The sequence below is a fragment of the Acomys russatus genome, chromosome 5 (assembly GCF_903995435.1).
Source record: "Acomys russatus chromosome 5, mAcoRus1.1, whole genome shotgun sequence".
Taxonomy (NCBI): Eukaryota; Metazoa; Chordata; class Mammalia; order Rodentia; family Muridae; genus Acomys; species Acomys russatus.
Window position 1 is genome coordinate 32,731,891 of NC_067141.1, and position 23,534 is coordinate 32,755,424.

At 43.3% G+C, this 23,534-nt stretch overlaps 1 protein-coding gene across 1 annotated transcript; it reads left to right on the forward strand.

The window, feature by feature from the left end:
• Positions 1–4,930: 4,930 nt before the first annotated feature.
• Cblif (cobalamin binding intrinsic factor) lies at positions 4,931–19,516 on the forward strand. The gene is made up of 9 exons (XM_051147077.1): positions 4,931–5,009; positions 5,684–5,860; positions 8,088–8,201; positions 8,618–8,758; positions 10,142–10,323; positions 13,967–14,144; positions 15,137–15,338; positions 16,582–16,700; positions 19,455–19,516. The coding sequence occupies exons 1-9, from the start codon at positions 4,931–4,933 to the stop codon at positions 19,514–19,516; spliced, it is 1,254 nt and encodes a 417-aa protein (XP_051003034.1).
• The last annotated feature ends 4,018 nt before the right edge of the window (positions 19,517–23,534 follow it).

Here is a 23,534-nt window from a genome sequence, read left to right on the forward strand (position 1 = left end):
GAAGCAGCATTTGCACAGCTCGGTAAGCTGGCCACCTGACAACACGAGATGCAGCAGCAGCTGAGAGCAAGCGCCTAAGAGCAGGAAAGCACATACAACAACAACCCTACACGTCGGTAGTTGGGACAGCACAGGGCTCAGAAACTTCAGTTTGAGCACAACGTACAAGCTAAGACAGTTGAGAGTTAAAAAGATGCTGGAAGGTAAATACATTTGAAGATCATATTTAAGTCTGGACTTTTATCAAAGTGAGCAGGAAGAGGATTTTTAAACAGTACAGTTGCACAGAAAGTACAAAACTTATATTTTCATAGATTATAAATTATAAGACACGGTTATAAACTATGAACTTCTTTTTTAAATAAATATGGTCCAGTGTGAAAACACTTCTGTAGGGCAAGGATAAAGAAAGACTCAGAGAGGGACAAAGGCAAATCTTAGACACAGAGTTCAATGTACCCAGTGGTGAAGCAAACCGGGAACGTTAACGTGAGATGGACTGGTAACGGGCAGAAAGCAGACCTGCCCCCCAAGCTCTAGGAGCAGGAGTTGCAGTGCTGTTGAGGCACCTGTCAGAAAGAGGGGGCAGTGGAAATGCTTGAGCCCTGATTGTTCCCAATTCACACTCGGCTTCTACACGTGCATTCCTTGAGGTCGGGCACTTGAATTCTGGCTTCACTCGGTGATTCCCTGACCGTGGTGGGAATGGATACAACTACAGAGCAAGGAGGCTATAAAAAAGCCCACTAAGTTCTTAACATGAATACCTTTTCCGGGCCACCTTGTGCTGAGAGGATTTGCGTGAGAGAAAGGACAGCAATGACAAAGACTGCCATTCCTTGCTTGGCCCTTTTTTGTGTGTTGTTGCCCTAAAAAATGAGCTCCCTTCATTTCACCTGACAAAGTTTCATCATCACCTCAAGTGCCCCCTTCTCCGGTGAAACCTTCCCTAAGCCTCACTAAGTATCTATGAGCTCACCTCTTCTCTGGCAAAGCCATGGCACTGGAGCTCATATTTTAGAGTTCATCCCAGCACTCCTACTATAGCCTGGCTGTTAGCCATAGTTAGTGAGCACTACCTCTAAGTCGGAAACCTCCCTGAACTGGGATACAGAAGTATATATGGCCGGGACGCCTGTCCTACCGGGGAGGCTAGTGATGCGCTAAGTGGATTTCCATATCTTCATACAAATTAGTTATATGTTTCTTGATATCAGAAAAGATTCATTAGTTATCTAAGATGACACCAGTGTTATCAGTATTCAAAGTTATTAGTTTGTTGGGTTTAACCTTCCACTATATTGAACGTGAAGCATCACATTCTTTCACACTCTCTTTCTCCCTTTGGCCCTTTTTATTGCAGCTGACTGTAAGCAAACTCAGGACACAATACTCAAGAACATTCTTCAGGAAATATACAATGTGCTAATCTATGTTGCCTGGGTCCTACCTGCCCTGCTTGGAAAGTCCTACTTGGATGTTAAAAAAAGGTGTTCCTTTGTATCCAGCCAATTTGCTGAAGGTGTTTATCAGCTTTAGGAGTTCTCTGGTGGAATTTTGAGGGTCACTTATGTACACTATCATATCATCTGCAAATAGGGATAATTTGACTTCCTCCTTTCCCATTTGGATACCCTTGATCTCCTTTTGTTGTCTTATTGCTCTGGCTAGAACTTCGAGTACTATATTGAAGAGATATGGAGAGAGTGGGCAGCCTTGCCTTGCTCCCGATTTTAGAGGAATTTCCTTGAGTATCTCACCATTTACTTTGATTTTGGCTATTGGCTTGCTGTATATAGTCTTTATTATGTTGAGGAAAGTGTCTTGTATCCTCGATCTCTCTAAAACTTTAAACATGAATGGGTGTTGAATTTTATCAAATGCTTTCTCTGCATCCAAGGAGATGATCATGTGGTTTTTTTATTTTCAGTTTGTTTATATGGTGGATTACATTGATGGATTTCCGTATATTAAACCATCCCTGCATGCCTGGAATGAAGCCTACTTGGTCATGATGAATGATATCTTCCTGAACAGAACACCAACGGCCCAGGCCTTAATGTCAACCATTAATAAATGGGACCTCATGAGGCTGAGAAGCTTCTGTAAGGCAGGAGACACTGTCAAGAGAACAAAGCGACAGCCTACAGACTAGGAAAAAATCTTCACCAACCCTACATCTGACAAAGGTCTAATATCCAAAATGTATAAAGAACTCAAGAAATTAAACACCAACAAACCGAATAACCCAATTGAGAAATGGGGCTTGGAACTAAACAGAGAATTCTCAACAGAGGAGTATCAAATGGCTGAGAAACACTTAAATGCTCAACCTCCTTAGTCATCAGGGAAATGCAAATCAAAACAACTCTGAGATTCCATCTTACACCCATCAGAATGGCTAAGATCAAAAACTCAAGTGACACCACATGCTGGCGAGGATGTGGGGAGAGAGGAACACTCCTTCATTGCTGGTGGGAATGCAAACTAGTACAGCCACTTTGGAAATCTATCTGGTGCTATCTCAGAAAAATGGGAATAGGGCTTCCTCAAGACCCAGCTATTCCACTCCTTGGAATATACCCAGAAGATGCTCCAGCTCACAACAAGAAACTTTGCTCAACCATGTTCATAGCAGCCTTATTCATAATAGCCAGAACATGGAAACAGCCTAAGTGTCCCTCAGTAGAAGAGTGGATAAAGAAACTGTGGTACATATACACTATGGAATACTACTCAGTTATTAAAAGCAAGGAATTCCCGAAATTTGTGGATAAATGGATTGAGCTAGAAATGATCATAATGAGTGAGTTAACCCAGAAGCAGAAAGAATCAAATGGCATATACTCACTTATATCTGCATACTAGCCCAAGGGGCATGTCCCACGAAAGTCTTCACTTACCAGGAAACTGGGACAGAGGGGAAGGCATCCTACTGGGACTCTAAATGAGAGACGCATGGAAGAATAGCAAAATAAAAGGATACAGAGGGTCCTAGAAATCTACAAGTAGAACAATATGATAGGCAGATTTGGGCCCAGGGGTCCCGCTTAAACTAAGGCACCAGCCAAGGACAATACAGGAGGTAAACTTTAAACCCCTTCCCAGATCTAGCCAATGGTCAGAATATTCTCCACAGTTGAGTGGAGAGTGTGATATGACTTTCTCATGTACTATGGTGCCTCACATTTGACCATGTCCCCTGGAGGGGGAGACCTGGTGGCACTCAGAGGAAGGACAGCAGGTAGCCAAGAAGAGACTTGATACCCTATGAGAATATATAGGGGGAGGTAATCCCCCTCAGGAACAGTCATAGGGGAGGGGAATAATGGGAAAATGGGGGGGGAGGAGGAATGGGAGGATACAAGGAATGGGATAAACATTGAGATGTAACAAGAATAAATTAATAAAAAAAATAAATGACATTATGTCTTTTAAAAAAAAGGGTGTTCCTTGTGTTCATGTGTTAGGGATGAGCACTGAAGCTGCCTTTCAGCATAACATTCAAAGCACAGGGGGTGGAGGTGTCCTTGAAAATCCAAAGTCATCCTCTGAGTAAATTGTGGTCCTTTCCAGGGGGAATCCAGCTTTCATTACATCATCAGGAGTTGGAGTCAGCTGAATTCTGAGGGTGTTTCCAACTCTGGTAATAAAGGTAAATTATCTTCAAAGGATATATTGTTCCTTTTTAGAAATACAAAAATCTGATCATTGTGCCCATTTCATAGAAGGCTGGGCATGGGGCTATGATAGATGCTACCCAAAGTACCATCTATAGGTAACCCATGCTCTCACCTCAAAAAGCCACCAATGTTCCCTGAAAACATGAAAAGGACTTTAGAGCCCATGCTTTGTATATGTTGATTAAGTCATACACCCAAGCCACAAGTGCTGGAGAACATCCGGGAGAAAATAGACAAAGTCCCATCTCCTTAGAGCAGGTATTCTAGCAGACACACAGTATGCAAAAGGGTGATGAGTCGCAGCAGGTGTGATTGGTGTCAGGGTAAGGTTGTCACACATGCAGTGGACTGAAAGGTTCCCTCTTAAATCTTCCTTTTCTGTAGATATGTGAAAGAAGTGAGGAGCCTTGAGGTTATTTGGGAGAGTATCCTTGGCAAGAAGGGACATAAAATTCAAAGGTAACAACCAGGAGCACAGCATAAGAGATCTACAGATCTGGAACAGAATGGGCAAGAGAGGTGGTAACACACACACACACACACACACACACACACACACACACACACGTACGTATATATGTATGTATATATTCACCCATGTGCATAAATTAATTAAATCTCTTAAAAATAGAAAGTATATGTGAAAGCCGCAGGTAGCAGAGTCTGCTCTTATCCCTGGATAGGAAAAAGAAAATTAAACAAAACGGTTTCCAACGTATTAAAATCCTCTCCTTGTCTGAAAATAAACAACTCCAAGGAACTCTGACTGGAATTCAGGTCCAGGTTGACTCACTTGCATATAGTCAGCATATCAGCCTGGAAGTAGATCTCCACCAAAGAGCCTAAAAAGTGTGCCCTGCACAATAAAGTAAGATGATGCATACCAAACACTAAACCTTAATAAAGCCACTGCAGATAAGCATCAGGAGGCTATTGACCTAGAAGAACTCCTAACTATAATCACACAGGAGCCTTCTCAGGAATTGTTAAGAGATACTCACTGTCTTTGCTGCATTACCCAACCCTCAGGCTCTTATATCGTTCTGCTACTTAAAAGTCACCTTTACATACTATGGAAGGCCTAGACAGTAAGTAAACTCAGATATGCAAAGGGGAGTGAGCTACATAAAGGTAGGAGGGGTCAGGCATTGGTAGTTCGGAGTGGACAAGGTAGAGGAACACTTCATTAGCAAATTCTAGCGTTCGTGGAAAGAAGGATGTGGATAGCACAAGAAAAAAAGGGTGGCATGGCTTGGCTAACCCTCTGCCTCCTAAGTATTCTCTGGGCTGTGGCAGGAACCAGCACCCGAGCCCAAAGCTCTTGCTGTGAGTATGGTGGTTTCTCTAATAGCAAAGAAACGGTCTCTCTCCAGAGAGGCAGAGATCTTAGGCACAGTTCTAACGATGAGGAAGAGGTGGGACGGCAATCACCATAGGAGTTCTGAAGAGGTGGGCATCAGTCAGGGTGGAGGCATGTTCACCTCTCAGGACTTCATAGCACGAGCTTCTGAGAGTCAATTAATGAATTTTTATGGCGAGAGAATGAATTATGATTGCAGAAATGTTGGTTGCTGGAACAAGATAGATATTTAGTGGTAGATAAGACCACATGAGAGGTTTAAATATCGACTGAAAGAAGATTATGCCCCAAATCATCAATGTTCTTCATGAAAGAGTAAAGGGAAATGAATATAAAAGAAATCAGTGACTTCTGAGAAGTAGTTAAAACTCAGAGATATTTACCCTCTGAGCTACTGCTTAAAGTTATCACATGAAAACTTGTTTTAAAAAGAGAGCTTGTTGGAGAAGATGAAAGGACTAACAGGCCTCTAAAGGAAAATGTTGATATTTCCTACATTCCTCTTCCATCCCCAAAGCTCTCAGGCCTTCTGCTAAAAGGCCTAAAAGACACAGGAATTGTTTCTAGGCAAGGCGATGAGGGCTGAGGGGATATGAGGGTCGAGTGGTTGTTTTGTGACAACTGGCTTTCCTCTTCTCAGCCGTCCCCCCGGAACAGCAGCCCTGGGTCAATGGCCTACAAGCGCTCATGGAGAACTCGGTGACTGAGTCAGAGTTGCCGAACCCCAGCATCCTCATTGCCATGAACCTGGCTGGCACTGACAACCTGGAGGCCCAGAAGCTACTGACTCACCAGCTCATGGCCAGTGACAGCGCAGGTTAGACACTGGAGTCCCTCCCTGCAGCTATCCCCAGACCCCAGCTCATGGCCAGTGACAGCGCAGGTTAGACACTGGAGTCCCTCCCTGCAGCTATCCCCAGACCCCAGCTCATGGCCAGTGACAGCGCAGGTTAGACACTGGAGCCCCTCCCTGCAGCTACCCCAGACCCCAGCTCATGGCCAGTGACAGTGCAGGTTAGACACTGGAGCCCCTCCCTGCAGCTACCCCAGACCCCAGCTCATGGCCAGTGATAGCGCAGGTCAGATACTGGAGCCCCTCCCTGCAGCTACCCCCAGACCCCAGCTCATGGCCAGTGACAGCGCAGGTTAGACACTGGAGCCCCTCCCTGCAGCTACCCCCAGACCCCAGCTCATGGCCAGTGACAGCGCAGGTTAGACACTGGAGCCCCTCCCTGCAGCTACCCCAGACCCCAGCTCATGGCCAGTGATAGCGCAGGTTAGACACTGGAGCCCCTCCCTGCAGCTACCCCAGACCCCAGCTCATGGCCAGTGACAGCGCAGGTCAGATACTGGAGCCCCTCCCTGCAGCTACCCCCAGACCCCAGCTCATGGCCAGTGACAGCGCAGGTTAGATACTGGAGCCCCTCCCTGCAGCTACCCCCAGACCCCAGCTCATGGCCAGTGACAGCGCAGGTTAGACACTGGAGCCCCTCCCTGCAGCTACCACAGACCCCAGCTCATGGCCAGTGACAGCGCAGGTTAGACACTGGAGCCCCTCCCTGCAGCTACCACAGACCCCAGCTCATGGCCAGTGACAGCGCAGGTTAGACACTGGAGCCCCTCCCTGCAGCTACCCCCAGACCCCAGCTCATGGCCAGTGACAGCACAGGTTAGACACTGGAGCCCCTCCCTGCAGCTACCCCCAGACCCCAGCTCATGGCCAGTGACAGCGCAGGTTAGACACTGGAGCCCCTCCCTGCAGCTACCTCAGACCCCAGCTCTGTAATCGCCCAACCCAGTGCTGCCTCTGATGACACTTCCCTCACTTTTTCCTTACCCTGCAGCAGAAGATCTATAACTAGACACAGAGGAAGAGGGCAGGGATGACCAGGGAGCACCAGACTCAGTATACAAAGCAGGGCTGCTGGTTCCAGGGCTGCTGCTTAGGAGCAAGTCACTGAAGAGCAATTACTGGCCTTGTCCTCTAAGGACAAAAACAATAATAATAGTGACAGTGACAACAAAGTCTGGGGTCAGCTTACTTCATGGGAATTGCCTTGAGGGTCAAGATGCATAACCAAGTTTACTTTCTACCTGTAGCTTCCGTGGGCTTGTACACATGTTCTCACTTCCTTTCTACACAGACAGCAGGGAGTCTTCTTTGAATAAATAGTACTTACATGAAAATGAATTTTGTTATGCAGTCATGGAGTCACAGAGACAATACTAGATTCAATGTTTCCTCAAGGATTTATTTCCATTTTCTTTCTTTGGAAAAAAAAGAAGAAATTTTAAAATGATGTGAGTGCGCTGCTGAAAAATCCAAATCCACATGCTCTGGCTATGAGGTTGTGGTGTGCTCTGTGTGGTGACACACACCTGTAACCCCAGCACTCAGCCGGAGGTCTCTGAATTTCTGGCCAGCCAGGGATACAAAGTGAAACATTGTCTTAAAATATTAAAGAGAGGGAACAGCAGCTGAGAGATGGGCTAGTGACAGGGCTCCTTGGGGAAAGGCGCTGGCTACACAGTCTTCACCGTCTGAGTTCAATCCCTAGGATCCACATGTTAGAGGGAAAACTGACTCCACAAAGATGCCTTTCAACCTCCACATGTATTGTGGCTTGCGTGCACACATGCAGAGAGAGAGAGAGAGACAGAGAGACAGAGACAGAGACAGAGACAGAGAGGGAGGGAGGGAGGGAGGGAGGGAGGAAGAGAGATGGGGGGGGAGAGAGAAAGAGAGAGAGAGAATATATTTTTTAAGCTTAAAAAGCAGGTGCAAGTTGAGATTGGTGGTGCACACCTTTAATCCCAGCACTTGGGAAGCTAAGGCAGGCAGATCTCTGTGAGTTTTGGCCAGGTTGGTTTACAAAGTGAGTCTAGGACAGCCAGGGCTCTGTTACACAGAGAAACCCTGTCTCAAAAAAAACAGAAAACCCAAAAAACAAACAAGCAACAACAACAAAAATGCAACAGTCAGCCTAGCCCTTAGCAGCGCCTTGCCTAAGAATGCCTGCCATCATCTGTTCTCTCTTCCACAGACCTGACGAGCGGGCAGCTCGCCCTCACCATTATGGCCCTCACCTCCTCCTGCAGAGACCCTGGAAGTAAAGTGTCTGTTCTGCAAAAGAAGATGCAGAACTGGGCACCTTCGGGTAAGACTTCACAGGGAAGGAGGGAAGAGTGGAGTGCAGGGTCCTTCCTGAGAATTTCCAACCCAGAAAGGAAAATGATGGAAGTGGGGAGAGTGAAAAGTCAGGGAAGAGATGTGAAGCCGCCTCTGTTCTGGCAGTCGCGCCAGTGAGAGCCCCTCTTCTCAGGCAAGATGAGCTAGAGAAGCTGACAGCCCAGGCACAGATTGGGCAGCCACCATCCCTCTTCTCCTCAGCAGCCAGATGACGTTCTAACTCTGAGAACGCTCTAACTCTGACATCATCCTTAGCCAATATTATGTCTTTCTATGATGACGGGTTTTCTCATGATTTCTATTTAAAAGTTTTGGCTGACGTTACTTAGAACGTCTCAAGTGTGGCAAGCGCTAATCTAAGGGGGGGTCTCTGTTTCTTCCCAGACCCTGGTGCTGAAGCATCTGCCTTCTATGGGCCTGGCTTGGCGATCCTTGCACTGTGCCAGAAGAACTCAGAGGCGACCTTACCGATCGCAGTACGCTTTGCTAAGACCCTGATGATGGAATCCTCTCCCTTGAACGTGGGTAAGCTTTTGCCATCAGAAGCTGACTGGGGCTGAGGATATCAGGTCACTGTAGATGCCAGGTGGTGAAGGAGGGGAAATAAAGGAGATGAGGTGGAGCTGAGAGCTACACAAGTGACTGTGGGTGAAAACATTGAACAAATGTTTCTTGGACATATGAGTTAAGGACAGACCTCCCCCGACTAGGACAATAAACACGTCACACTAGTCATAAGTTATTCTCATACAAAATGGAGATGTCTTACCTCAGCCTTAGCCTTACCTTGCACTCCTTAATTGTTACTGATTCTCCCATAGTCTGTATTTCAAGATGCTTCTTCTTTTTCCAACTAAATGTCCTTTCTATAAACAGCTATTTCCTGAAACCAACACAGGGACCTTCTTATTCCCTGCTTCACTCACATTGGGCCACTTGTGAAAGGAATCCTTTTCCTCTGTGATGCTGATTCCTTCTGTGTATAGTGATCTCTCCTCTCTTGGGCCCCTGGCATGGCCTCACTACCTTAGCCCTCTGCCACTCTTCAAGCAATCTCATCATCTCAGGCTTTCACTCATGTCCACGGGCCTCAACAGCAAACTTTTCCCTCTTACTATCAGACAAGCAGGGAGATGCAGTCTAGAACCCTCCCTGGGAATCAAGAACAGACTGGCATCCCTCTCCATGCGGTTGGGCATTTCTGTCATTTCAGTAAGTGTGGTGAGCTTCTTTATCTTCGGGTGTGAACAATGCTGTCACCCTTAATAGAGCTGTGAGCCTTCAAACGTGGTGGGAAGGGCAGTTAGATGAAAGTTGCCATCTTGATTGCATTTTTACCTGTTCAGATCCTGTCAGAATTTGCTCTTTTGGTCCACACATATTTATCACAAGCAAACAACAAAAAGTCCCTGTGCTGGGTACTATGACGGATGCAGAATTCCCACTGCCCATGCATTCACAGAGCCCAGGAACCACAACACATGAGGCAGAATGCTGACAGAGGAAACCAGGCATAAACCTCAGATGCTAAAGGGGCTCGGGCTGCTGAGCTAGGAAGATCAAGATAGATTTACTGAGTGGTGCCACAGCTACGCTTGCCAGAATTGCTGACATCTCAAAAGATCAACACTGAGACGAAAGAAGTAGGATTAGACGCATTGCCATTTACGCTAAAGTCTGGGGCTGTTGAGTTGTATGCATTTATTTTTTTAAGTCTGGCACTGCTGCTTACTGACTGTGTGGCCTTGGGCAGTTACTTTGCTCTGAGCACCCGTTTTCTCATCTCTGAAATGAAGATAGGTCCTATTCCACTGGTGGAGGTCCTGTAACTCGATCACAGTAAGCACACCTGTGAACACTGGCTGTGCTGGTGATTATGGTGGGGTCTATGTCCCCTCTGCCTTCCAGACACAGCAGCAGTGGCAACCTTGGCCTTGACCTGCATGTACAACAGGATTCCTGTGGGTTCTCAGGAAGATTACAGAGCCCTGTTTGGTCAGGCACTGAAGGCTATTGTGGAGAATATGAGCTTGAGGATCAAAGCTGATGGCATCATCGGAGACATCTACAGCACTGGCCTTGCCATGCAGGTGAACACACCCTATATACTCCTAATCTAGACAGACTAATAACCCTGGACTGAAAGACCAAGGGACTTTGTGCCTGCTAACTTGCCTGGGAAAATTCAACTAGTGTGATGTGGGGTCAATTCCTGAGCTACCTTGCCTCAGTTTTTCCACTAAGAAAATGCAGGTGTATGCTAGCTCATAGATAAAAATGTGAAGACAAACATAAAAGAATTCATTTGCTTTTCTTGGAAAACAGGAAACAAATAAATCAAGAATGTTGAGGGTTTATTATCAGTAATGACCAGTTTACTAGTAACAGCCATGCAAATAAAAGGTATATATATACTGATATGAAAGCAGGTCTTCCAAAAATTCTGCTTCAAACTTACCAGGAAAGTATTTTCCCCTTTTTGTCTTTACCCACAAAAAGTTGGTTTCTATTCAAAATGATTAAGGTAAGTAATCTAAAGCACACACACACAAAAGGACCTAGTAACTAGTAAGCCAGGTCTGTCTCCCAGCGGAGTCTGTGGTCCACCCTGTGCTTCTCTCACATAGCCCCAGGCTTCACTTGGGAAAGATGCTACTTGACAGCCCCAAACCCTTCCTCCAGCCCCTGTTGACTGGGGCAGATACCCTCCGTGGACAGCAGCTGCATCTGTGATGGTGGGGAGAGATTAACAACAACAGTCAGAAGTTATAGTCACAAGTGTTCAAACCCTCTCTAGTCATGCTGCAATATTAGTGGTCTAATGTGTCTAAATATTCTACGAGATTTGGAGAAAACTGCACCATGGACTCCCAACCTCAGAAGCCCTGGGAAAGGGAGAAGGCTGGAGTCCTCAGCTTTGTGTAGCTCTGGGCTACTAGTAGAAGGAAATCATCTCCTGAGAGAGAAAAAAAAAAAAAGAGGCTGGTGCTGGTACTCTCCACACACTAAAAATTACAGAACAGTCCAAACAGCATATGGCAATGTCAAGAGTAAGAATGAAGACAAATCACCAGTCCAAAGTAACTAAGAGCAAAGCCAGCTTCTTTGTCAAGGTCACTGCAATCTTCTCGTGAAACAGAACTATTTCCCCATGGCTGAACCGTACAAACCCTAGAACTCTGGTCTAGAAATTTCTGTGGAAAGCAGGCAGCCTGAAGGAATGAGCTTAAGATTGGGGCTGGCCGTGTAGGGTCGCTTGTTAACCTTGTTTAAGGTTTCTGATTTCTTTAGTGCCAGATGCAGAACAGTTTACTTTACTGAAATCACTTCAGAATTCTATTTGGGAATTCATCGCTTTCTAGGTACACTCAGATTATACTTGAGAGTAAAAGCTTTTCCTATCAAAAGGTAAGGCCTTATCCTACCCAGATACCACTCACTATGTAGATATCTTGTCATGAAAGACATGTAATTTCTCCCTACGTGCCTACTTACACACTTATCTTAAGTTTACCCAAAAAGCCTGAAAAAGCAGACCAACAGGTGTCCCATCTATAACCTCTATCTAATCTGAAAAGCTGTGGTGTTGAGATCAAAGGGTTCTTATCCATAGCAACGGGGGTTTGAACTTTAAGTCCAGGCCCATCCAAGATAAATGTTGTCTTTCCTTGAATTTCACTTACCCCGTAAGAGCAAGGCTACAACCAAGTTGAACGGCATGTGATAAACAGAGACATCACAAGCACAGTGCCGTGTCCACTCACTGTTCGTAGACTCCTGGTAAACTTTTCCAGCCTTTGCTCACTCACCGCCTTCCTGAATGACAGTGTCCTTGCAGGATGCAAGACCCCCTCCAGCCTTCCTAAAAGCACTGCTGCTCTGAAACTTCTTTCTTTCATCAGCATTCTACTGCACCCAAGTTTCCTCCCAAAGGAATTGTCCTTGACAACAAGTCTGGTCAGATCCCTCATACAGAGTTAGCAATTATTTCTGATAGCTTAATACTCTGGCACGTTGGTATCAATGTTTATTCCAAGGGGAAAATATATCACAGTAGAAGCTGCTATTACTGTTAGTGAGGAGTATCTACTTGATGCCTCTTAAACTAAACTGCCTTGTAAAGTGGCTTCTGTGGAGTTACAGTCTGCATTTGCTTAAGATAACAGGGTGCCTATACCTATCACAAATGTCAAAGTGCCCACATTGCTCCCCATAGCTGAGACAACCATCTCTGACTCCCCTCCACTTTCTCCCATTTTCTCTCCCCAGTTTCATGTAAATCTGCCATTAGCCAACTGCTCACCACCACACTTGGTGGCTCTACTTAGCATAACTGTAAAGGAAGGGAGGATGCAATGATAGTTTCAACATCATGCCTTGCAAACTGCTTTTCCATGCTTGTCCATTGGGCCCTCAAATGATACCCCATCCGAAGTCAGGCAGGATTTATACTTTCTAATTTACTACCCCAGAGATAGAAACCTTGGCAAGAATAAGTGAATTGCTTGATATAGTAATCCAGACTCATTTTGCAAGTCCTGAAAGCCCAATTTAAAAAAAAAAAAAAAGCCAATTGACTATTTCCCATACCTGGGGAAGTTTAAGGCTAGATGAGATGGTTTCAAGAATTAAAAAAAAAAGATCAGATAGTGACACCAGGAACCATTCTTAGCTGTCCCTTGTCCCTAGTTTCACACATTCTCTCCTGTGTGAAATTTAAGATGGTCAATGACAGCTCCGGGTTTACTCATACAGTCCTAACTGAAATACACAGGCAGGAGAAATGTTTCAGTACTGGTTTATCAGGGAAGAACTGATTGGTGCATGCATCTACCGGTCAGTGTTCCCCAGGAGACCAATGCAACCTGGGCCATGACTCTATCCCAAAGCCAGGGTTGTGGAGACTGTAGCTGACAGTCCTGACGTAGACATGGGCTATGGGAGACGTTCAGCAAAAGGTATCCATAACAACACAAATCAAAAGGCATCTACTGCATGTGGCAGCTCCTTCTAAGGCTTGCTTTCTTGCCCTTGTTCCACAGCTAAAGACTATCCATGACTACAGAAGTCCTGGCAGTATTTCCCGTCATTGATCAGATAATTGTTCCGTGACTGTATTTGTTTCTTTTCATTATTTTATTTTTTTTATTAATTTATTCTTGTTACATCTCAATGTTTCATTATTTTATTTTATCTTATTTTATAAGGCGTTTTACCTACGAGTATATCTATGCATCACATGCATGCCTAGTACCTGAGGAGTCCATAAGAGGGCAAGGCCACTAGAGGACAATGGATCCCCTGGGAGTTAAGATGGTTGTGAGCTGCCATGTGGGTTCTGGGAATCAAGCCAAGGTCCTCTAGAAGAGCAGTCAGTGCTCTAACCACTGAGATATCTCTCCGGCCCCTCATTGTTTATTTCTTTAAATCACCTTTTGTTTGTTACTATTATCCAGAAAACTGCACCCACAGTCTCGTGCATGCTAGGCAAATGCTTGGCGCTGTGTTACACTTCCCGTCCTTCTGTGACTATCATTGGACAGGTGCTGTGAAAGACAAATGCAATTCCAAACCTTGTGCTACTTCAGTTTGGATTCTGGAAGATCGTAAAGATGAGCAATCAAGTTCACCCCTCATACCTAATTCTCTCTCTCTCTCTCTCTCTCTCTCTCTCTCTCTCTCTCTCTCTCTCTCTCTCTCTCCCTTTGTCCATGCCCGCCCCCTCTATCCTAGGCTCTCACTGTGACACCTGAGCAACCTACCAAGGAGTGGGACTGTGAGAAGACTATGGCTACAATACTCAATAAGATTAAGCAGGGGAAATTCCAAAACCCCATGTCCATTGCCCAAATTCTTCCCTCCTTGAAAGGCAAGACTTACCTAGATGTGCCCCAAGTAACTTGTGGTCCTGGTAAGAACTTTTCAATGACATCCCTTCTTGTGTCATAAATTTGCTACTTATAGCACAATGTCATGTGGCTTGATATGGAGTAGCATATAAGACTGTTTTGTCAACTTATCCCACATAAGTAGAGCTACAACTGATCTCCAATCCCAAACATGTGTACTAGGAAACAGCCAAAAATGTCCAGCCTTTGGAATTCAGCCGCATACACTGAATACCTACTTTAAGGAGGTAGAAGTCCCATGGTCACCGCAAGGAACTTCATTCATTCCACAAATGTACCTCCAAACATCACCAAGTTTTCTCTGCTCAGACATACAGACAAAACTATGGCCATTACAGTAATGAGATCAATATTAAATAGAAATCAATGCCATCTACATTGCAAAAGCAAAAAGAATAAGAAGAGGAGAAAACTAATGACCAATTGTTGATTTTATTTGTGGGTATAAAAGACACAAATGAAATTCACCCAAGCCTTAAAAATCTAATAATGGCAGCCTGACACTCACAGAACACCAACAGGATAGGGTAGAAGTCTGACATGTTACTTTATAGCATCTTTGATTCCAATCTAATACAATACTGAGATATTTAAAATTCAGATTGCTCATACATTCCTAAAACATTTTTCACTCCAGAAGATGGCTCTGAGATCAAGTCTCTTTTCTTATCAAAAAGTTCCTCTTGCATTCACTGGCTCCTTATAGACTTCAGTGCAGAATCTACAGCAGCCAAAGTCAAGCCAACCCATGCCCATCACATGAAGCATTGCTACTTAGCCTCACTGTCTAGACAGTTCCCCAGTGACATCACAGATTTAACATGGAGTCCTTGCCAGGGTTCTAGAGTAGGCGTCCAAGTGTTTTGTTAAATAATTTAATGGTTACTATGTTCCCGAAATCATTTCTTGGCAATATTGCCAATAACAGTGACTTTTGCATCCATAACTCAAATCCCCAAATCTTTGATAAACTTGGCCTTTTTGCTCCTCACAGATCATGAAGTTACACCAACTTTAAATACCTATCCTACCCCTGTCCCCACCTCAGTATCTAACATCACTGTCATATACACCATAAACAACCAGCTGAGAGGGGTTGATCTGCTCTTCAATGTGACCATCGAGGTTAGTGTGAAAAGTGGATCTGTGCTACTTGCTGTCCTAGAAGAAGCACAGCGAAAAAACTCCATGTTCAAGTAAGTGGTGCAGGTGATGATGCCATCTCGAAACCTGACTCAAACCCCCACAGTCTCCCCCTCCTCTCCCTCCGTCTCCTTAATATCACATAGCAGGTAACTAATAGAATTCAGAACTAAGCATGCATTTGACTGCCTTTGAAATTCATGTTCTACCCACTATCCTGTTAGGAAAGTATAGAATATGGAAATGGGTCACAGAGGAGAGAATTAGACATTGGGAAATGTCAACTGTTTGCAAAAAGAGGAAGCAATCGAGGAAGATAGGAAGGTCACAGTTTAGGAGGAGTTGTGGGACCATGCCGATGAATGGAAAAGAAAAGAAGACAGTTGGCACCAAAACCCTTTGGATATATTTTAATATTTAATATTGCCTGATTATTCCTCTGTCTGTAAATGTAAAAATGACACATGACACATATTAGGAACTTAGAGAGAAGAAACACAAAGAGTAAATTGCCTCAACAACCATAATATAATCAGTTATTTAACAATCTGGTAGAATTTTTTTTCTATGCATAGTACATCCAGCTGTGATTCATCAGATTCATGGGCTAGCATACTTTTCTCTAAAACTTGTGTCCCATATTTTCTGAGATTTATTTTACTGTTAATTATGTGGGGTGTGGGTATATGCATGTGCGTGCAGGTACCTATGGAGGCCAGAGACACCAGATCCCATGATTCTTTGCAGAAGGTCCTCTGAGAATCTGGACATTGCTAGGGCTCATCATTACCAGAGGGAACCCCGAGTGATTCTCATGGACCTGTACTCTATGATAGCTATTCCTTTCATTGCCACGCAACAGTCTATACAGGAAAACCTTGGGCTCCAACTTACTCATGGAGATGTGGGTAATATAATGAGTAAAATTGTTTAATTGCACATATGTGGAGGTACTCATTAGCCTGGAGCCCTTACCCTACTTAACAGAAATAAACCCATGCAATCTGACAAAACACATGATGTGAAAACCAAATTGTTCCAAATACCATAACCATAAGACATGAATATCTAATATGGAGATGCCTGTCAACTCACTCAAGTGAAAACATAAACCAAAACTCTTTAATTGAAACTCTATTTTAAGTGGAATGATTCTATGCTCATTAGTCATTTGTATTTTCTCTTCTGAACCTGCTCTTTACCTGCTCTTTAAAGCATTTGAACATCTGTCCCTTGATCTTGCCTCCTTCTGCCTGGCTTCAGCTGAAGTGTTAGTCATTCACATTTTATTCTTAGATTTGAAACTACAATGACATCTTGGGGCCTTATTGTCTCTTCTATCAACAATATTGCTCAAAATGTTAATCACAAGACATATTGGGAGTTCCTCAGTGGCAAAACACCTTTGGATGAAGGTAAGAAAACAAAGGAATGTGTTTTTCTTCCAGTTGGAAAGCTGCATTTACTAATTCTTTACTTAATGTACTTGGCAAATGTGATACTGCAATGCTTATAATAGGGCATATATAGAAACTGATTGTCATATGTAGTCATTACATAAATTATTAGTTACACTTTTTACAGGAAGGTAACTAAATGCAAGAGATGTCATGTGAGTTATACACATTGGTGCTCAACTCCAAGACACCAATAAGGCATTAGTGTGGCATTAAGCAAAGAAACAAAAGCACTTCCCCTTGGAGCCATTTCATCAAAACCAAGTCTAGATTTGAGTTCTCTTCTTCATCAAATCTGTGTCTTACACTCTTTCTCTTTCTGGCACATGAATGCAGATCAGTGCCTGCCTGAAGAAGCCTGGCTTGTCAATCTGTCTGGCCCTGCGTGTGATTGCATGTATCTGTCATGTGGCTGTGTATGTGTGTCTGTCCCTCACGAAGGGCTTCACTCTGTTTTTATGGCACAGCACAAAGAGCGTCACATGGGGAAGGAGTGGGATACTTTACAGAATCTTTAACAGTACTACAAACAGCTGTGTTTACCAACCTCTTTCCATAAATAGATGCTTTCAAACTTTATGGTAGACTTTAGGAAATTTCATTCAACTTCTCTATTTGCTGCTTTCAGCAAATGACACACGTGCATTGTTCTGGGTCAGGGGCATGGAAGAGTACACAACTTAAGAACTTAAGATTACAGCTATGCATTATCTTAGGTGCAAAAGTTGATTACATAGAAATTCAAGCCAAGTATGTCAAGCCTTACACTTCTCTTAAAGGCAGGTTAAGCAAACAGGCTGAGTACACAGTAGGATAACAGTCTCAAGTCCTAATGTGTATTATTAACCCTGGCAGTGAAGTCCAGCAAAAACGCCAGTCTTTTAGAATGTAAGAGATACTTCAGAATATTGCTTCACCACGAGATATCAAAGGCACCTTTATGAAACATGAGCCTAGAATTTGAAAGAACAGAAATCAAACTGTTGGGCAAGTGAGCATTCTAACATAGCTTCACCAAAAATTTAGCCCTCATCTTCTGCTTAGTCTCTTATGAAAGAGATGTGTGTAACTATGCATTTATGCAGTAAACATGGTAAGAGTGAAACCTAGACCCTAGCAAAACCTTAACATATCCAAAAGTTTTTACATAAATGCTGAAACGTCTTCCCACTTAAAGAGCACTTGGTGTGGTTCTGTCTAAGGATCCTGTTAACTGGACACTGACTGTCACTATGAAGAGAACTGTGAATCCACACAGTCACAGGAGGCCAAAGCTGTATCCTGAAGGATCCATTCTCCAATTTTACCGTGGGAGAGATGATTTGATTGGCATCTACCATATGGTTAGGAAAAGCTGGCCAGTCAGAATTCATGGGCTGCAGCAACAGGCATTGTAGAAAGCTCCTCTCATAATCACAATCTTCATTACACAAATAAGAAGTCAGTCTATAAGATAGAAATACTATTCCTTGGGTTCTTATGACGGATAGAAAATTTGCTTAAAATTATTAACTGCAGTGTCTTTTGCAGAGTATGTGTTCAAAATGCTTGTTGTTATTGTCATTTTTCTCACCATTTTGATCTCAAAAAATTACTCTAAAAATTTAAAGGGGTTTATTCCTCATGCCTGCCAATTACTTCCTTTCTCTGGGAGCAAGGACAGTAAAAGTAAAGGTACCAGATTAAAAAAAAAACATTTGGGTATGAAATTGTCATAGTCTTGTTGCCTGAATATTTAAAGGATAAAAGATATCAACATCACTTATCTTTCTCATCTTGAAAATTTCTCAGATATTGCCCTTCCTATTTCGTACAAAATCTTCCAAAAATAAGTGATATTCTCCCTTAAATACTTTAGTTTGAGCCATTTATTGAATGGTTCCTATATGCCAGATACTACTTCTAATACTAAAGATAACATTTCAGAGGAAATAGTTAATTTTTTCTACATGAGAGAAAAGAGACTAGCACATCGTAAGGGGTTATCCCCAAATACATGCCCCACAAAATGGTAGCCTAAAGTCTGAAACTGGGAAATCCATAGATATTTGTAAAGCAAGATATAAAGCAAATACAAGAGGAAATATAATATCTTTACCAAAAAAGAAGGAGGAGGAGAGAGAAGAAAAGATGGGAGGGAGGAGGGGCAGGGAGGAAGGGAGGGAGGGAGGGAAGGAAAACCCAGCCTAGGGACTGGAGAGATGGTGTCACAGTTAAATGCAACTAGTGCTCTTGAAGAGGACCCAGCACACATATCAAGTGACTCACAACAGCCTGTTATTCCAGTTCCCTTTTCTGGCCTCCACTAGCACCTTCATATGTGTGGTGCATGTGCACACACACACACACACACACACACACACACACACACACACACACACACACATCCCTAAGTGGGTCTGGCAAGAGCTGATAAAGACATTAGGCACCAGGCTTAGTAGCCTGAGTTTGAGTCCGGGGACCTACATGATGGAAAGAGAGAACCAACTCTCACAAGTTGTCCTTTGACCTTCATACGTGTGCACTCACACACATACACACAAATAAATAACAATAATAAAAATATTTTAAAGTAAATCCTTAACATCCAAAATTCATATTTCTGCCCACCTCTCTATGGTGATCTTACCTCTCTAGTGTGCTTAATGGGCTGATGTTTTGACGTGGAAAGCTTATGTGCACTGTGGGAACTTATTATCCACCTCTTTTCAGGGGTTGCTTATTATATTCCATTCAACTATGAGCACATCACAGCCAACTTCACACAGTTCTGAGAAGGAGTACCTTCTGATGAATGTGACCAAAGGATGAGGGGTTTTTTCTCATTTCATTTCAAATCTATGCCAAGAAAAGTGGATACTCACCATGCGACGCTACTCCTGATAAAATGCTACTCTGTTCCTGAGCCACTGCATGGAAAAAATGAGGCAAAGTTCCTGGGTACTCACTATTGTGACTCATGAAATAAAATTTCTGGCTTCCCCAAACAGACGTCAGTCATCATTTATACCTAGGGCAATAGAGAAGGAAAACCTCAGTGATATCTGGGGAGAACAATGCAATCATCTGGACTAAACACACTATTTCTACAGATGAACTATTAAAACTCCTACTTGAGTTTCTTAATACTAAGTGCTCCTTTACAATTGGCCTACTACAAACACATATACAGACACGTTTGAATGAAATGAACAAAATTTTTCCACACGTAATTCCAGAATGGTTTTTAGCTCAGTAAACAATGACATAACTTCTAATATTTTTCTGAGTAAATTCATAGTTTAAAATGTGTTGTGCAAGAACATATGTTCAACCATGTTCATAGCAGCCTTATTCATAACAGCCAGAACCTGGAAACAGCCTAAGTGTCCCCCAGTAGAAGAATGGATAAAGAAACTGTGGTACATATACACCATGGAATACTACTCAGCTATTAAAAACAAGGAATTCTCAAAATTTGTGGACAAATGGATTGAACTAGAATTGATCATAATGAATGAGTTAACCCAGAAGCAGAAAGAGTCAAACGGTATATACTCACTTATATCTGGACACTAGCCCAAGGGATATGTCCCATGAAAGTCTTCACTTACCAGGAAAGTGGAACAGAGGGGAGGACATCCTATTGGGACTCTAGGTGAGAGAAGCATGGGAGAACGGGGAAATAGAAGGATCCAGAGGGTCCTAGAAACCTACAAGAAGAACATTATGATGGGCAGATCTTGGCCCACGGGTCCTGCTCAAACTATGGCACCAGCCAAGGACAATACATGTAGTAAACTTCAAACCCCTACCCAGATCTAGCCAATGGACAGGACATTCTCCACAGTTGAGTGGAGAGTGGGGTCTGACTTTCACACATACTCTGGTGCCCCATATTTGACCACATTCCCTGGATGGGGGTGCCTAGTGGCATTCAGAAAGGATAGCAGGCTACCAAGAAGAGACTTGATACCCTATGAGCATATACAGGGGGAGGAAGTCCCCCTCAATCACAGTCATAGGGGAGGGGAGTAGGGGGAAAATGGGAGGGAGGGAAGAATGGGAGGAAGCAAGGGATGGGATAACCATTGAGATGTAATATGAATAAATTAATAAAATATATTTTGAAAAATAAACAAAATAAAATAAAATGTGTTGTGGTTGGGGAGGGGACCAGAGAGATAGCTCAAAAGTTAAGAGCACTTGGCTGTTCTTCTATTCCCAGCACCCACATGGCAGCTCACAACTGTCTGTACCACGGTTCCAGGCAATCCAACACCCTCTTCTGGCCTCCATGGACACTGCATGCACACAGTGCACAGACATACATGCACATACAAACAAACACATACACACATAAAATAAACACATACCAACACACACACATAACATAAAATTTAGAAAATGAAAATGTTCCTAGAGGTCGAGAGGTTGATTGGTTGGTAGAGTGCATGCTGTCCAATCATGAAGAACTGAGTCTGGACCCCCAGCTCCCTCCTAAACTAGTCAGGCATAGGATCATGTGACATCCATGACAGCAGCACTGAGGAAGCAGAGACAGGCAAGTACCAGGAGCTTTCTTCCAAGTCAGTCTAACCTATCCAACAGGATCCAGTTTCAGTTAGAGACCCTGCCTCAAAGACTAAAATGGAGCACACTCTAGGACACACCTGATGTTGGTCTCTGGCCTCCATGTGCGCACACATGGACAGACACACCCAAACATGTACACTCACATAAGCCAAACACATACAAAAATAAAGTAATAGTCTTCAAACTGTGTGAGAAGAAATCTGGATTGGGAAGCAAAAGACTCAAGCCACCATTCTGTACATGCTTGTAATAAACACACTGACTGACCTGGGCTGGTATCCAAGAAAAAACACCAGTTTCCTCATTGGTAAAGAGGAGCCTGCTCTATCCTTAGTTCAGAAAAAGTTAAACAACTGTCATGTTAGCAGGCATTGTGGTACCCGCCTGTAATCCCAACACATAGGAGGGTGAAGAATCTAGAATTTGAGCCAGGCTGGGATATACACTGAGAAAAGAAAAGGAAGGAGAAAGAACCCTTTGATATATATCCATTGCTTATAATAATATACCTATAAAAAAACATACTAGCTGGAATTTTTTTTAAATGAGTGAACTCAAATGTAACTGTCCCAGCATATCACAAGTGTATGTGCATGCTCATGATTACACAACTCACAAAGCTCAAGAATGCACTTGGCTCAGTGTCTGGCTATATAGGTGTATTGGGCCCTCTAATGCCCACAGGTGGTAAAGCCTAAACTTTGGAGTAGTCAATTAGACATATTTTTGTAATGCTGGGGGAAGACAGAGAGAATGATATTTTCCCCAAGTAAGAAGTGTACACAATCGTATGTGCCTTTAACCAGATGTGTATTTTGTCAAGGACAAGTGCCTGGCCACATACAACACCCTCTTAAGGAACCGGAACCAAACAGAGAAACAGAAAAGGCAAGTCTGCAGACTGGAAAACATTATTTCAATCTATAAAACTAGGCAGCAGTTAGGACACCCACCACATAACAAAAGGTTTAAAAATAAGCACATTCTTTTTAAATTAGCATAGATAGTAATAGGTTTTGTTATAGGGTGCTCACTTATACTTTTGGGGGATAGGGTTTGAGACAAGGTTTCTCTGTGTAGCCTTGGCTGTCCTAGATTCACTTTGTAGACTAGGCTGACCTTGAGCTCACAGAGATCCTCCTGCCTCCATCTCCCAAGTGTTGGGGTTATAGCCAACGTGTCCGGCTTCCATACTTTATTTTTATTTTTATCCTCTCCCCAGCCTCATGCCTAGACCCTTGCCCCATGGCCCTGCTGGTACTTTCTTTTCCCCTCATGTTCTTCCACTTTCACATTACATGTATTGTTTCCCTTTTTCTTGTATTTCTCCCCTCCCTTACTCTCCCTTAAGACTTCTCCCCACATGGGTCCCCTTTCTGGTTTACAGACACACACACACACACACACACACACACACACACACACACACACACACACTAAAATAGAGAATTTGCATAAAAGACTAAGAAGCAATTTTGAATCCATAGAGGAAAAGTGAGCATGTGCATATGAAAAACAAACTAGCATACATACAAGCAAATCACAAATGTTAAAATCAAAAGAATGAGAGAAAGCTTGGTATCTCTCATCAATGAAGAAATGAGAACTAGCTATCGCCACCGTGTGACTTATAATACATTAGACTGGAAGATGCTCTCAGACATCAACTTTAGTGTACGACTTTACTCAGCTTTTCTTCACTACCTTTATCCAGAAAGTGTGAACTGATATTCTCTTGTTTGTCACTGCTGTTGTGTTTCTACATTACTCTTCCATTTAGAAATGAAAATGCTAGCGGCTATAGAGAGATGGCTCAACTGTTAAGAGCAACTGCTGTTCTTTGATTCAGAGAACCTTACGCTGGTCCCAGTTTACAAATCCCTGGAACTACAGCTCCCTCTTCTGGCCAGTGTGCGCATCTGAATATACACTCAAATATATTTTGTAAAAACGTTCAGTAGTTACAGAGAACATAGTTTCAAAACCTAAATGCCCAATACTGCATAACACAACAATGAATTAAATTTAGGGTAAAGGGGGAAAAAAGAAAAAATTTAAGGGGAAAACTAACCCTCAGCTCAGACCTGTTTTAAATAAAGAGATAATGGTGAAAATAAGACAGAAGGAGGTCTCTATTTCCCAGTTTTAGACTCCTCTCAATCAAGATTTTTGTTGGCCTCTGATCAAGCACCTTTGCTGACCTTCCTAGGATGGATG